This window comes from Anolis carolinensis, chromosome 4 (genome assembly GCF_035594765.1).
Source record: "Anolis carolinensis isolate JA03-04 chromosome 4, rAnoCar3.1.pri, whole genome shotgun sequence".
NCBI classification, from domain to species: domain Eukaryota; kingdom Metazoa; phylum Chordata; class Lepidosauria; order Squamata; family Dactyloidae; genus Anolis; species Anolis carolinensis.
In genome coordinates, this window is record NC_085844.1 from 89,406,528 (window position 1) to 89,422,793 (window position 16,266).

General features: G+C 39.9%; 1 protein-coding gene across 4 annotated transcripts in view; it reads right to left on the reverse strand.

The window, feature by feature from the left end:
* The window catches only part of kcnt2 (potassium sodium-activated channel subfamily T member 2), a 299,494-nt gene that overhangs the window by 166,542 nt on the left and 116,686 nt on the right, over positions 1 to 16,266 (reverse strand). For all 4 annotated transcript variants that reach the window (XM_062980761.1, XM_062980760.1, XM_062980759.1 and 1 more), the window contains exon 3: positions 5,094 to 5,193. In XM_062980761.1, coding sequence (XP_062836831.1) covers positions 5,094 to 5,193 — 100 coding nt within the window. The remainder of the gene's footprint in view (positions 1 to 5,093; positions 5,194 to 16,266) is intronic.

A 16,266-nucleotide genomic window follows, 5' to 3' on the forward strand; every position in this document is an offset into this window, starting at 1 on the left:
CAACAGCCTGCACCACAGCCCGGCCCCCGGCTAGAAGTCTTTTATTGAATCACAACAGAGGACCTAGAATGGGCCACAAACACTTCTAGGGAGAGGGTTTTTTGAAGCATTAGGAAATAAAAATGTGGACATTGAATCTGTGGGTAATTTACTATATCTAAAACATTGAGACAAGATTTTTACAGCATAAATCCACAGAAATGCAAAACTGGAAGTGTACACAAAAATATTAGACATCATGAGACCTTACGTCTCATTTTAAGAATTTGAATTATCCTCATGGTTTTTGAAAGTATGTCAAAATAGGGCCAATTTCATTTTTCAAATATGGTTTTTGTGGGTTGGGAGGCTTTAGTCCTGATAATTCTGGACTTTGCCTTTCTTAATGTTAAGGAAAAGAAGTACTAATGAAACAAAATATGAAACAGTAGAGAATGTATGAAAAGTATACTATAATAGGTTTGGACAAAGATGTCTCTCTGGTAACAGGGAAGCTGTACTCATAAATGCAACCTATACATCCAACTCAGTAAAACCTGGTTCAATTTAAGTAAAAATAATAACATGAAATGACATAGACCAGAGTGAAGTCTTTCTTCTGTTCCTCAGCAAAGATTTCACACAGTGCTAATGCCAACAATACTGACAATATTGGTTTGTAATATTAAGCTAGGAACATTCATGAACTTAATGAAATCCAGTGGCTCATTTTAGAGATATATATTTAAAACACATGCAGCTTATCTATTAAAAGCTTTCATGGGCATGTAGCAAAATGATTTATTCCAGACTTTTTCTATGCTCCACTAAATTTTGTATGATGTCTCTTGTATTTTTTATTCACTGTTTCTTAAATAGTAAGGCAGCCCATGACAAATTTTACAATAGCATTTTAAGAAGTCTTCAGCTAACTCTTCAGAAAAAGGTCATGAAATTAATATTTTCCTGCTGCTTACTGGTCCAAGATTACAGCCTATGAAAACATGTTTATTTCCCATAATTGATAGTGGTCAAAAAATTCAGCCTTTCTCAGAAGCTCTTACATGACACTGTTATAGGGCTATAATTCCGCTTTAAAGGTCAGGGCACCATTCCAGAAATTCTAGGCTTTATAGTTAAAGGAGGCTCAGGTTAAATGAACTGCACATTTCAGCATTACATACAAGCTTATTTTGGCAATTAACGTGGAATAATTTCACTATTAACAGTGTGACAGGGCTCTTAGTGCAAAGTTTGTTTCACTTAGGCACACATGGTTTTTTTTTTTACAGTTATCACAGTCAACAAAGTCTTTCCTTATGTAGCCACTTCAAGTTTCCTTTGGGAGAGATAAAGCAGAGTATAAATAAGGCATGGGCAAACTAAGGCCCAGGGGCATGATGTGGCCCCCTGGGCACTTCAGGCCCTACTCTTTTTCCCTGTCTTTTTGGCATAAGGACACAGTGGCCCACCATGTCCTTATGCCAAAAAGATGTGGAAGGAAGGCACGTAGCAGCTGAGAGCCCTCTAGAGTGCTCTCAGCCACCGTGTGTATCATCCTCCTGCTAGCATAAGGTCAGTGTGAGCAACCCCATTCTTATGCCGGAAGGACAACTCGCGGAAAGTACGCGACAGCTGAAAGCCCTCCAGGCACACTCAGCAGCTGTCTGTCTCATCTCTCATCCAATGCCAAGAGGCCAGTCTGAGGATCGGGGAAGGAAGATGGGAAGGAGGATCAGGGCAGTAGCTGCATGTCCTGCCTACCTCTCAGCATAAGGATGGAACAAGCAGCACCGTCCTTATGCTGGGAGGACAACCTGAGGATGACCCAGGCCCTGCCCTGCCCTGCCCCCTCCTGGCCCCATTCTTTCCCAGGTCCTCCTCATGCAGCATGTGCCCAGGCTCCCTCCCTCCTGGTTTGGCCCTCCCTGCAGGGCCCACAATGTGACCCCAAGGCAAAAACGTCTGCCTATGCCTGGTATAAAGACATTATTGTTGTTGTTATTATTATTATTATTATTATTATTATTATTATTATTATTATTATTATTTTATGACACAGCAAACAAGGATTTCATATCACAAAATCACAAGTCGAACACTTCCCAAGTGTCTAGGACTGTGTGATGTATTTTTGGATGATGCGTGCAGATCCCAGTAGGGTGGCCTTTTGCAGTTGGCAGATTGTAATTTTGTCAATGTCTATTGTTTCCAAATGCCGGCTGAGATCTTTTGGAACAGTACCCAGTGTACCCATCACCATCGGGACCACCTGCACTGGTTTCTGTCAGAGTCTTTGAAGTTCAATCTTGAGGTCCTGATAGCAGCTGAGTTTTTCCTGTTGTTTTTCGCCAATGCGACTGTCACCTGGGATGGCAACATCAATGATCCAAACCTTTTTCCTTTCCACAACTGTGATGTTTGGTGTGTTGTGTTCCAGAACTTTGTCAGTCTGGATTCAGAAGTCCCACAGTATCTTTGCGTGCTCATTCTCCAATACTTTTGCAGGTTTGTGATTCCACCAGTTCTTTACTGCAGGGAGGTGGTACTTGAGGCGTAAGTTCCAATGAATCATTTGGGCCGCATCGTTGTGCCTCTGTTTGTAGTCTGTGCGATTTTCTTACAGCAGCTGAGGATATGATCAATGGTTTTGTCGGTTTCCTTGCAGAGTCTGCATTTTGGGTCATCAGCTGATTTTTCGATCTTGGCCTTAATTGCATTTGTTCTGATGGCTTGCTCCTGGGCTGCAAGGATCAGGCCTTCTGTCTCCTTCTTCAGGGTCTCATTTGTGAGCCATAGCCAGGTCTTCTCCTTATCAGCTTTTCCTTCAATTTTGTCAAGGAACTTTCCATGCAGTGTTTTGTTGTGCCAGCTGTCAGCTCTAGTTTGTAGTGCGGTTTTCTTGTATTGATTCTTTGTCTGCTGTGTTTTGAGGAGTTTCTGATTTTTGACTTCAATCAAAGCAGGTTCTTCGCTTTGCTTTACATATTCTGCCAGGGCATGTTCTTCTTCTTTGACTGTTTGTTTTACTTGTAAGAGTCCTATTATTATTATTATTATTATTATTATTATTATTATTATTATTATTATCATCATCATTATTATACCTAATCTTAAATAATGCAAACATACATAATCCTTAATGCCTTCATGCCTCCATTTCTCTCACATTAAAATTTTAGGATTTTCCAAGCTATATTCCAGATCTGGATTTAGACTTGCTTAGAGTAGATTCAGTGAAATTAGCTGCATTGAAAATAGTCAGAACTCAGTTAATTTTAAGGGCTCTATTCGAATCATGGCTAAGACCAGAGACAGTATTATGTACTCCTAACACATTTTTGAATATTCTGCGTAAGTGGAGTCAACTGGGCTGCAAATCATATTTACATCCACATATATTTATTAATATTTATGTACAGATGAGCATGCAGAGAGAGAAAAAGAGAAAGATTTGAAAAGTGAAGTGTACGTTTACTAGTATTACTAACAGCTAGGCTGCACATAATCATTTGATGCATGTGCTATGTATCTATCTATCTACTCATCTGTCTCACTCATTAATAAAATAAGTCCAAAACATTTCCACTTAAAAACCTCCTGGGTTTAATATAAATTCAATTTAAAATATTTGGTATACCTCGCTAACAGAAAAGTGCTAGAAGATGTGTTGGTGTGGATATATAGACACTAATGAGAAAGACAAATATTATAATCCAGTAACAAATTTTAAAATGAGCTTGGTAAATTTATGTTAACATTTGTATATCATTTTTAAAGGAAGCAAACCCTGGGAATGTGTAGCCTTCTTTAATATTTGGTTTTGAATTCCATTTGAAAAGAATGGCAAGCCAAAACATTTTATATCTGGAAGCAAATGTTAGGGATGACATTCTTCATGGCAATGTACAATGCTAAATGGCCTAAATCTGTAATGAGGTTTAATGGATTAAACTGCATTTCATTCCAACAAAAGTGATTGGATAGCATCCTTCATTGCACCCAAGCACAGCAAGCCAACCTTAGAAATAATTCAAGAGATACAAATACCTTTATCTCCTCACTATCCTTCAACATGTATGGCTGTGGTAGCCTTTCTATTCTCTCTAAAAATAGAGCCAGTCCTGCTAAAAGCAGTCTTTCTATTCTTTCAAAACATACTAATGCTTCCCATCAATCCATATAAGAGCACTAAGCCATTGCAGTTAAATTGGTATCAAACTGTGGCATAAGACACCCTGGAAGCACATGACCCTGATGGCTTCACCCACAGGTTCACTGGAACACCCAATACCCCTCATCATGACAAGGTGACAACCCATCGAGGGGGTGAAATAGTAATGGTAAATACAAGAAATATTTCACATATTTTCACAATAATTATGCATCTGAAAAGGCTGTATCTATGCAGTTACAGGGCCCTTCCAGACAGGCTCCAAAATGTGAGACCTGTCGGGCTTATACCAGAGGCGTCCAAACAATGCATCCGGTAAAGTAGATTTAAATCTAGACAAAGCAGGAAAACCCTGTTTTGTCTCAAATTAATTACATACCCCATTAGACACAGTCTCAGATCTACCCAGGGGTCTATCCCCACAGCCCTCTCAGTTTTTTGGGATCCATGTATCGGACCGCTATTATGCTGCTCTGGCAATACTCCTGGCACCTAGAAATGACACACCAGGAGATAGGTGGGGTGCCTTCTGGGTGTCTGGGTGCTCTTCCAGTTGTTATCAGGATGGCATCTAAACACCCCACCAGGAAAGCCCAGTTTTCTTTAGGGAGTGTGGGTACAGAAATGCTCGTCAAAGTCGGTTTTAAGAACCTGCTTTGGCACACATTTCTGTCAAGTCTGGCAGTGCCTATAGATTAACTGAAACTAAATCTGTTGTAATATAGTGCTTACAATTTTTATCATTTGTGATTTAGTCATTAGACTCTGCTTAGAATCTTTTCCTTTCCATGTCCATCCTCATGTAGTGAAACCTGAAATGGGACTACAATTGACACATTCATGTGAGCAGAGCATCTTAGTTAAAGCATTATTCAAAAGACCTATTTGACACAGCAATTTGCAAAGTACTCAGAAAGATAAAGAAGGAAGTAAACATTACCATCCATGTTGCTGAGATGGATCATCTAGGAGCACTCGGATGATATACAGCAAACAACTTAGAAGCTTGAGTGAAAAATTTAACAAACGTATTCTGAGACCTGTTTTTGAAAAAAAATTAACAAATAAGAGGGAAATCAGGTTATTTGGAAGTTACAAGGACAATATGGTTATATCTCATTCTCTCAAATGTAGGAAATGAGAAACAGAAATGAGAATGTTCAAATATTAATCAATATATTAATAAGAACACCAGACATTTTCCTTCTTCATCTCAGAGCTAATATCCACTGAAGAAGATATCAGGGAAAGTAGGAAAACAATAAAAGACATAGCAGATGCTTCTATTAAATCAGCTGGGTTCTATTCTGCTACTTCTGAACCCATAACAAGCAAGTAAAAACAATTTGGGGTGCTGGAGAACCAGAAGAGAAAGAATACATGGATTCTGCCTATTGAAACAACATTCAATAGCAATTGTCATAACATAACACAGACCCATAAGGCAAGTGGAGGCAGAAAGAGACAACTCCAAATATTTATTGATGCCTGAAATTATTTTGTTCTCTTCTGTTCCATCTCTGACAGTTTTGACAAGAAAGCAGCAGTCATGAGATGTTATGAAATTTTGTAGCAGCTGGAAGATCACACAAGATTTCATATCTGTTGTGAGGAGGCTCATGGGAGTCACAATGGACAATAAGGGAGCTTCTAAATACCATAGGGATTTCAATCACTGTGAGCACATGGTGAGGAAGAACACCGGCAAAAGAAAAAAGCACAGCCAAACAGTGTAAGAAGTGTGGGAACAGAGGGAATTTGAGGCAGAAAAAAACACTACCTTATGCCTGTTTTAATATCAGCTCGATTACCTGTCCCCATGACCCTTAGAATAGACTACATCCAAAATATAGTGTTCTTACTTTTTGAATGAGCAAAAACAATATTTATTTCTGCTTTCTGCTCACTAGTGGAAACATACACATTGGTATCATAAGAATACTAAGCAGGCCTGTTGCAGGTGAATTGCACCAGGAAGATCATTTCATTATCGCAACTGTTATACTTGGAAATTTGTCAATTTCCCAAATGGGACTGAAATTGGAGTTCCTGGCCCCTTTGAGAAGTTGGTATGGAAAGAAAAAAAACCCACAAAGTTCCTTCAGCTTTGTCAGGACTTTCTTTTTCTTCTTGGCCCAAAGTGGCCAGATTTAATTAAAAAGTAATCCATTTTCCCAGCTGATATGCACTTGGGACGCTTCCAGACAGCAATTTATTGACGGCAAAAACAGGTTAATGTAATCCATTTTCACCTGTATTGCTGTTCCCACATTTCTCACCAAAAGTCTTAGTAACGACCACAATGGCATGGGGCCACCCAACCTCAAAAGTTACAGGGTCACCACGACTCCTTTCCAGAGGCCTCCTGGCACATAGAAATGATGCGCCAGAAGGCAAGGGAGGAGCAATTTTGCCCCACCACTTTCTGGCACATCATTTCTACATGCCAGGAGGCCTGCTTGAGCGTTGTCTTTTAATTTTAAGGCTTTGGGGGTGGGGGTGGGGAGAGGCCATGCCCTCCAGGCTTTTGGAAACCCCAAAAACCAAGATGGGCTGTAGGGACTGATGCCTAGGACTGTGGAAGCAGTTCCAAGTTCAGCCTCCACAAGGTCCATATCTTGTTAGACCCAGGCCTTTCAGGAAGACCCAGGTTTAATGGGGTATCAAATTATTTTGGGGCAAAGCAGAGTTTACCTGCTTTGTGTGTGGGAAGGGGATTACAAATACTAGGAAGCTGATTATCTAGTTTCCATTTTTTACTTCAAGCTCCCCCCACCCCAGCCTCAATAAAAAATAAAAATAATAAACTTTATTTATAGACTGTCCTATCTCCCCGAAGGGAATCATGGCAGTTTCCAACATATGGCAACCACTCAATGCCTAAAGAAAAAAACAACAACATATAAACAGTAGACATCAAGACAAGGCACATTAGACAATGTAAACAACCTAAATGTAACAATAAACAAAATGACAACAAATAAAATAATGAACTAAAAATGAAGAAAAAAGAAATAAAATAAAAATAAAAATAAAAAAACATAATAAAATATAAAAACCCTGATAAAACACATTGTGTGTATGCATGTGTGTGTGTAACCAAGTACATCAAGACTCCAACAGGTAAGGTTCAGGAGTCAGATGGTCAGCAGTACTAAAAAAGACCTAATCAACTATAAAGGGACTGGGTGAGGGGTAGTGCAGACAGCATATCACAGGGCCAGGGAAGTGGGTGAGGTGGAGAAGAGATTACTATCTGGCGACTAGGGACTAGGCCTAGGGGTTAATCCTTCTCGAAAGCTTGTTGGAAATCCAGGTTTTCAGTTCCTTACGAAAGGAGGAGAGTCTGGGTGCTTGCCTAATCACCCGGGGGGGAGGGGATTCCAAAGTCGGGGGGCCACCACCGAAATGGTCCAGATCATAGGGGGAGATGCGATCATGAAGACAGGCAGGGCCTGAACCATTTGGGGCTTTGTAGGTCATAACCTGCACCTTGAATTGGGTCTGGAAATTTATCGGTAACCAGTGGAGCTGCTTTAATAGGGACATTGTGCACTCTCTATAATTAGCTCCAGTTAAAAACCTGGCTGCTGGCCTTTGTTTCAGGAAAGATATTATGAAAAGACATTTCAGCTGTCAAACCAAAACCAAATTGAGGTGGAATGAAACATCCTTTCAAAGCCTCTGACCATGATTTCTGTGAAAGACTGAGACTTAGGACCCTTCCAGACAGTCTCATATTGTGGAACAAAGAAGTGGGTTTAAAAAACCCGGTACCTGAAAGCAAGTACAAACATGGAGCTGTCAGTCCTGGCTAATAGTTCCCTGGCATCCCGAACTGTTTGTTTGTAGTGGATTTTTTAAATCTGCAAAATGGAAACAGGACAACTGCTAGAAGATTTTTTTAAATGTTTTAAATTGACACTCCAAGATGTGCTGGTCCTCATAGGCATTGATGCGGATATATGAATGTGCAGGCAAGCAGATTTCTTGTCATTATCTCTCCTCACCCTCCTTTTGTCTTTATGTTTACTCTTGAACCCTGCTTTCCTTTAGGGTCACTTGCCTGCAATGCTGATGCCCACTGTGTAAAATTCAAGCTGTGTTTAATTTCATAAATATGAAAGTAAAGGAATGGTTGCAGAGAGTTTTCATATGAATTACTTTCTAATTGTGCTTTCATTTAGCCACCTGTGTGTCCATGGCACCGTGTGTCGATAGCCCTCATCAGCAGTTTCAGGATTTTAAATGTGCACATGCACTGGAGCAGTCCACACCAGTGTGTCGCAACGATGGTCCATTTTTCTTATGTGCAGATATATACAGTGATGCAAATATGCACATTTTTGGCCAATTGTGGATTTTAAGCGCACCTTTTTAACATGTATTTTCAGCTGATTATGCAATTCAGCATGCACTTTCAGTAAGCGTCATCTAGCCATCCCCCTTTCATCCCACTTTCTCTCAGACTTTAGGGCCTTAGTGGCAGTGAAGTTGCAGGGAAAAAACAGAATCTAGATTGTCAGCTGCCAAACATCTACAACTTCACCTCCCAGTCTTTCACAAAAATCCTGACTAGAGGCTGGGAAAGGACATCTCAGTTTCTTTCCCAGCCTTTCCACCAAATTGACTGACAGCTGAAATGATTTTTCGAAGACTCTAGTTAGGATCTCTCTGAAAGATGTGGTGAGAGGGATTGTTGCAGATGTTTGGCAGCTGACAATATAGTTTCTGTTTTCCTGCCAACTTCCTTCCTATCACAGCCCACTCTTTCACAGAAATTTATGTGAGGCTGTGAAAAAAGTTTCATTCTACCACTTTCCATTTGGTTTGACAGCTGAAATGTCTTTTTTACAGGACTGGGAATAGAGAGGTTGCAGGAAATCAGAAATGAGATTTTCAGCTGCTAAGTGTCCACACCCTCTCTCACTTTCCTCTGCATCTTTCCTGGATGGGGCAGTTTATCACAAAAATCCTGGTGAGAGGCTGCAGCACTCAAGCAACTTTCTGGCAATTTCTTCCTAGTCTTCAGCTAGCTTGACATTTGTAATGTCTTTCAATAACTGACAATTTTTGCACAACTTTGGATCTGGGGAGGCCAAGGGTGAGAGCATGATGAAATAGAGTACCCACTACATGACAAAGAAAGCTATGCAATTTCAATGAAAATTGAATTTCATTGAATTTCTATAATCAGTATCCCCCACCAATAATTCCTTGCACTTACCCTACAATGCAGGAAGAAAAATAGACCCATCAAGACAAAGAAAAAAATATCTCCAAGCAGAACATTATCTCATTGTTAATGTTTTGAACTTGTAAGGACATGCCATCACTCACATCAGTGATGGTGCCACATGTCTCATGTTTCATGTAGATGTCAGAAATCTTAAGAGAAAGACAGAGATGTCTTGACAGGGAGGGGTTTCTATGATCCAAAATTTCAACAGAACGTGTGTGTGTACAGGATTCTCGGAAGGCAAGAAGTAAGATACAACCCCAAAATGAAATTAATGCTGAAATACATCAAAAAATTCTGATAGGTCAGTGCCCTTTATAATGATTAGAATTTCTCTTACATATTCTTCTCCAATTCTCTATTCCCTTTGCATGATTCAACAAATGCTTCCTACTCTGTCGACAGTGCCATCTGGCAAAGGCAATTGATGAATGCTAATGATACTGCTTTAGTAAAATGTAACACATTTGCATGGTATTGTGAATCATAGAATTATAGAATAATAGATGATACTACATGGGCCACCTAGTCCAACTCTCTGCCATGCAGGAAAAGCACAACCAAAGCACCTCGACATGTGGCGATCTGATATTCTAAAGTCACAAGCCTTCCCCATTCAAATTCAACATATTTAACTGTAACCAGCCAGGGTCATAATGATGAAGGCTTTTTGAGTTAGCAGGTCCAACCAGACAACTAGAGCCCAGCTTTCCTGTACCTGCATGCTGATCAGCTCTCAGGACCTGGGCCACTGAGACCACCAAGGTGCTATCAAAATCATCATTCCTCAACACCATGGACAACAGCACTCCCTCAGAATTTATTCCTTTAATAACCTTTATTAACATTGGGTGAACACTGACACTCTGAATGGAAGGAGTCTATCAAACAAGTAAACATGTAGTACTTTCTATGAGCTGGGTACACTGATATATGCATATGGCTTGACCTTCTAAAGGTCAAGAGATGGCAGATAAACTCACTGCTGCACACCACTCAAAATTAATGTAGAATTTCCATGTGAAGCTCAGCTTCATGACTAATTGATTTATCCTTTGCAGTTTCAAAATAGCTCCCCAGATTTTGTTCTTCTTGGGAAGAAGAACAGAACTGAGTAAAATCTCTGAAGATGCAGCCCTGGCTCTATGGGTTTTATCTGAACAAGGTGTTTTGGAAAATCCAATGATCGTTATTTAAAAACTTTAGCATGTAGGTTTTCACAAAGTAATCCAGTAGGTTTGAAAGAAGTCTGATGTATATCCTTCCCTCACTGTTCTGCAAACCCAAGCATTAGAGGATGCCTGTTTTCAAGGATTTGCCCCGACTAGAACAAGCCCCAAGTCAGAAGAATTGGTGTGGTCTCCTAGAGAAGACAAATCCCCTATTGATGGCTGTTGATGTCTCTAGACCAGGCTTAGGCAAACTTCGGCCCTCTAGGTGTTTGGGACTTCAACTCCTACAATTCCTAACAGTTAGGAATTGTGGGAGTTGAAGTCCAAAACTCCTGGAGGCCTGAAGTTTGCCCATGCATGTTGTAGACAGTGGCCCAGGAAAAGGACAAAAGGGCTGAGACAAAGATTAAAATTATTTCTTTTCCTCCTTTTTAATGATCAAAGGCAATCATTAGTTACAAGTAAGATTTTATCCAAGGTGTGGCCAAATAATTTGGAACTCTTATTGTCACGGCTACAATTCCTGCTGCCAGAACTGAAAAGCACCTTTTACAGGATCAAAACTTACATCTGCCATGAAAGCCAATTTAGAATCGTAGACAGAATAATAGGGTTGGAAGAGAACACAAAAGTCACTCCCCTGCCATGCAAGAATCACAACACTCTTTACGGATGGCCATCCAGCCTCTATTTAAAATCCTCCAAAGATGGAGAGTCCACCATATGAGTATTCCACTGACTAACTCCTTGGTCAGGATATTCCACTCTCACCATCAGGAAGTTATTCCAAACTTTTAGATGGAATCAAATCTTTGGACCACCTAATAGCAACTTCTACAAATAGTCACTGAGCAGGTTGGGTGGCAAGAGTAACAGCCTTGTGAGATAGGAGTAAAAGGGTTTCTAATCTTTCATCTCCAAGATTTTGGACAGCGACATATCCACCTCTAAGGAAGAGTTTCTGAAACCAACCTAGCCACAAGAGCATAAATAAGTAACAACTTAATGTTATGAAGACCACTAAGATGAACAATGCCTCCATACATGCTTTGACTGTTTACAGACTTTAGAGTGAACCTGCATGCCAGATTGTTCTAAACTGGATTTGTGTCAGTATTTTTAATGCCCACCAAGCTCAAGAGACTGTCCAGGATTTTTGGCCTTATTTGGGCTTTTCAACCAGCGGAAACAGGCATTAGTTATGTGTGTGTGCATATCTCTATACCTATATTATTCCCTTTCCTTGTTTTTATTGCCCCTCTTTTGGTTGTGTATTATACTATCTGTGTTAAAATGAATAAATAAATGTTATAGGATTTAGACACAATTGAACATATCACATTAAAGTACAAACTGAACTAAAAGCAGCATTACTGGGAAGAAAGGCATACTAACCAATGTCTCTTCTGTAACAGTTCTGCTACATATATATTTCCAAGAACAAAATCTTAAAAAACAAAATCTATCTTATTTAGAATTTCAGAATTCATTAAAACTGCTAATGGGAAGGGGTGAAAGAGAAACCCTGGATTAAAGAGACATGCAGGATAAAAGAGGCGGTGTGTTAAAAACTTGTTCCCAATTGTAGGACCTTAAAACTCCCAGAATTTCTGATCATTGACTATACTAGTTGGGAACTCTGGAAGGTGAAGATCTATACCATCCATGAACCCAAGTATGGGAAACACTGGTCAGCAGTATCATCTCAAGGTTTCAATGAACCTGAAGTATCAAGCCCAGGAGAGCCTCCGAAATGAGTTTATAAAAAGTGTTTGACTCATTGACCTTGCTTTCATCACAGATAGACAGACAGAAGACAGCAGTCATTACATTTGGTTCAAAGTCTATGCATCCCTTTGATGATTACACAGCTGTTTATAAGAGCGTTTTTTTGACATGCTTTTCCCACTCACTTTTTAAAGCTTCAAAGCCTTTAAATGAGACCAATTGATCTGCATAGCTCTGCTCTTTCTCTTTCTTTTTGTATACCTATTTTAAGACCCACCATAATCTTGTTACTGCTACTCTTCCTCTGTCAAGCTAACTGTAGAAAACCAAGTGTTCTTAAAATGCAGTTGGGCTGAAAAGGAAAAAAAAATACATATATGACTGCATTTTATTTTCATCTTAGGTCCTTTTAGTTTACAATTTACATTTGTTTTAATATCTCTGCTATATTTTAGGATGATAGTTTAGTAATATGACTAGCATGAGTATTAGAACACTTTTTATTTTGGATTATATCTAATTGAGGTTTTTTGTATTTGTTACAATTGTAATGACTATTTGCTGAAAGAAAAAAAAATGACTTTATAGAATTACATTCTCAGTACCTCTCTCTCTCCTCTCTTTCTCGCTCTCTCCACACACATACATAAATACATAAAATGTGTATGCTTTGATTGTATGATGGTACATACAGAGCATTAGGTAGACAAGAATTAGGAGGAGGAGGTGTTATGCTAAACTGTCACCCAGAAATTAGATAATTTACAAATTTTAATTATTTATTTCCTTTGAGAAAGGTCCACGGTGAGTATCTAAAATAATGTTCTGAAAATGGAATTGTATAAAATGTTGTCATACCCAATTCCACCTGCACAAATAAAGTCCTTTATACTTCCTTCTTTGCTTCCATACTGAAGCTTCTTTCTCATGCAGACAAACAGCTTTGCTTTCACAGAGCCTCCTCTCACACCAAACTTATCCAGGAGCTTCACACAGTAGCTTTATACACAGCAGCCTTCACACTGGAGCTTCACACACGAAGCCTTCAACCTGGGGCTTCTCTCACCGAAGCCTTCATACAACCGGCCTTTTCATACCAGGCCTTCTCATACTGAGGCCAACTTCACACTAAGGCCTACCTCACACTAAGACCTTTTTCCCACAGAGACTTCTCTCACACTCTGAAGCCTACTAAGCTACAGGCACACCTGCTTATATTGAACTGCATCTTTTACTGAGTCATTGCATCCATTTAATCCTTTCAGTGCTTGACTCACATTTTTTGTAATAAAAATATCTAGTTAATTTTTAATATTTCTGATACCCTTGTCTTACACCACACCCTCCAGTATGGTGGAGGACAATATCTTACTGCTAGTATTCCATTAATATTCAAATAGAAGTTCAGTCAGCTTCTGTATATGGTAGGGCTGTGTAAAACCTTGGACCCAGGTCATAAGTCGTATGTGTTTTGGTAAATCTGTACTTACGACCCAATTTATTGAGGCTGTGCCCCCCCCCACACACACACACACAAATATGCTAAATCAAGCATTTACAGAGTTTCATAAGAAGTATGTTATTACTCCTGAATCACAACAAGTCAGCTTCGTCTTCAATGCAAGCAAAATTCACTGAGAGGTGCAAGTAAACTTGGTATGTCACATGCTATCCTCAGCCTATCAGGGCTAAGGGAGAGAGGAAGTGAGGAAGTGCTCCTGGTGCTTCCTTTAAATACAGGAGACACATTGTTTCTGTCATCATTGTCTGTTTTTGAAGGTTTTTACAAAAAATGTTTAAGAGAAATGTCATGGGTGGTTGGCCCACTAAGGTGGCACTGGTGCTTTCTGCTTTCTGAAGAACACTCTCAATGTATATACTATTCATAGTACAATGTATTTGGTACCAATACTTACACATGAAGTCAATTTATACACAAATATATACAATACTATAGTCATTTCATTCCAGCATTAAGCATTGCTTAAACATCAAAACTGCTGTGAATGATTTCTATGCCAGGAAAAAGGCAGGAAAAATTGAGTACTGATTATTTCCTTCAAACTACCTGTGGCTTCTGGATGTGGTGGAGTGAACCAGAGGTTCCTTCTTGTTTGGCTCAACTTCTGTGCATAGATGCTTCTAGAACAGTGGTTCCTAAGCTTCAGTCCTCCATTTGTTTTGGACTTCAACTCTCACAATTCCTAACAGCTACTAAGCTGGGTGGAATTTCTGGGAAAAGAAGTCCAAAACACCTGGAGGACCAAAGGTTGGGAACCATTGTTCTAGAAGATAGATCTAAAATACTATCCCACTCTCTGGGACTTTAATACTATCTATTCCACAGAATTCTATTGTGTCCCCCATTTTATTTGACAACTACCAACTGCAGACTGCAGCCAGGAAATCAGAAGACGCCTACTTCTTGGGAGGAGAGCAATGGCCAACCTCGATAAAATACTGAAAAGCAAAGACATCACACTGGCAATGAAGATCCGCATAGTGAAAGCAATGGTATTTGCCATAGTAACCTATGGCTGCTAGAGCTGGACCATAAGGAAGACTGAGTGAAGGAAGATAGACGCTTTTGAACTTTGGTGCTGGAGGAAAATCCTGAGAGTGCCTTGGACCGCAAGAAGATCCAACCAGTCCATCCTCCAGGAAATAATGCCCGACTGCTCACTGGAGGGAAGGATATTAGAGGCAAAGTTGAAGTATTTTGGCCACATCATGAGAGGACAGGAAAGCTTGGAGAAGATCATGATGCTGGGGAAAATGGAAGGAAAAAGGAAGAGAGGCCGACCAAGGGCGAGATGGATGGACAGTATCCTTGAAGTGACTGGCTCGACCTTGAAGGAACTGGGGGCAGCAACGGCTGACAGGGAACTCTGGCGTGGACTGGTCCATGAGGTCAGGAAGACTCGAAAACGACTGAACGAGTGAGATGACCATATTTACTCAAATCTAATGCTCACCGATTTTAGCTAAATAAAATTTGATGGCACATTAGAATAGCAAATGTAAGCCTGCTTACACCCCTCCATCAGGCTGATGTTGGTGAACTTGCCAGCCCAATCTGGAGGAAGGGTGCAGTTTCCCAACTGGCCGTATGCACAAGGCCTTCAAAATCCTTTCCTTGATTTTGAAGGCCTTGAGAATAAGGGCTTAGTTGTGAAGGTACTGCCTATCTGTCAGTCTAAGGCTGGTGAGTTTTTCAGCCTTGGCATAATAGAGAGGCATGGCTTCCCTTTGCCTGTTGGCCAATCCAAAACCAACAGCAGAATGGCCAATAGGCAAGGAGAATCCATGTATTACATTTGACAGCAATGTTTGTTTTTTGCAATACGCACGTTCAAAATTGAGGTGCACATTATAATCGATGGTGGATTATATTCAAGTAAATATGGTATATGAAACTGTCAGTGGGAGTCATCTAAATTATGCTCTCTTAATGAGATAAGCCACTTAGAGATAACAAGGTAAACTGCTAAACATTTGTAAAAATCCATAACATCCTCTTTCCCAGTGTGAAATTTAGGAGTAGAATCCTATTGAATGCCAAAGAAACATTACACTCTGCCAGAGTAAACACCATATATGAAGGCGAGCTCTGGAAAATAGGCAGTGCTCTGCCCAATCATCCACCGGGAGGGCCACCACCCAATACACTGCTAGGCAGCACCTTGTTTACTGGGGCAGTGGATCTCTCTGTGTATAAGGTCAGAAAATATATGACCACTAGTGCAACCTAGAGCTGCGTCAGCATAATACCTCAAGAGAATTTCAGAATTTCAACCAACAAAGTTATTACAATCTTTGCCAAACTAGTATCCTTTTCCTTAGTTGAGCAAAGCAGATATGCATTGCAAGCTCAGAAGGACTCACTAACGGATGAAAAAAAAACCATAATTTATTTATTTTATTTTGCTTTATATTCCACCCTCTCTCCCTCATTCAAGTAATTTCCACCTTAA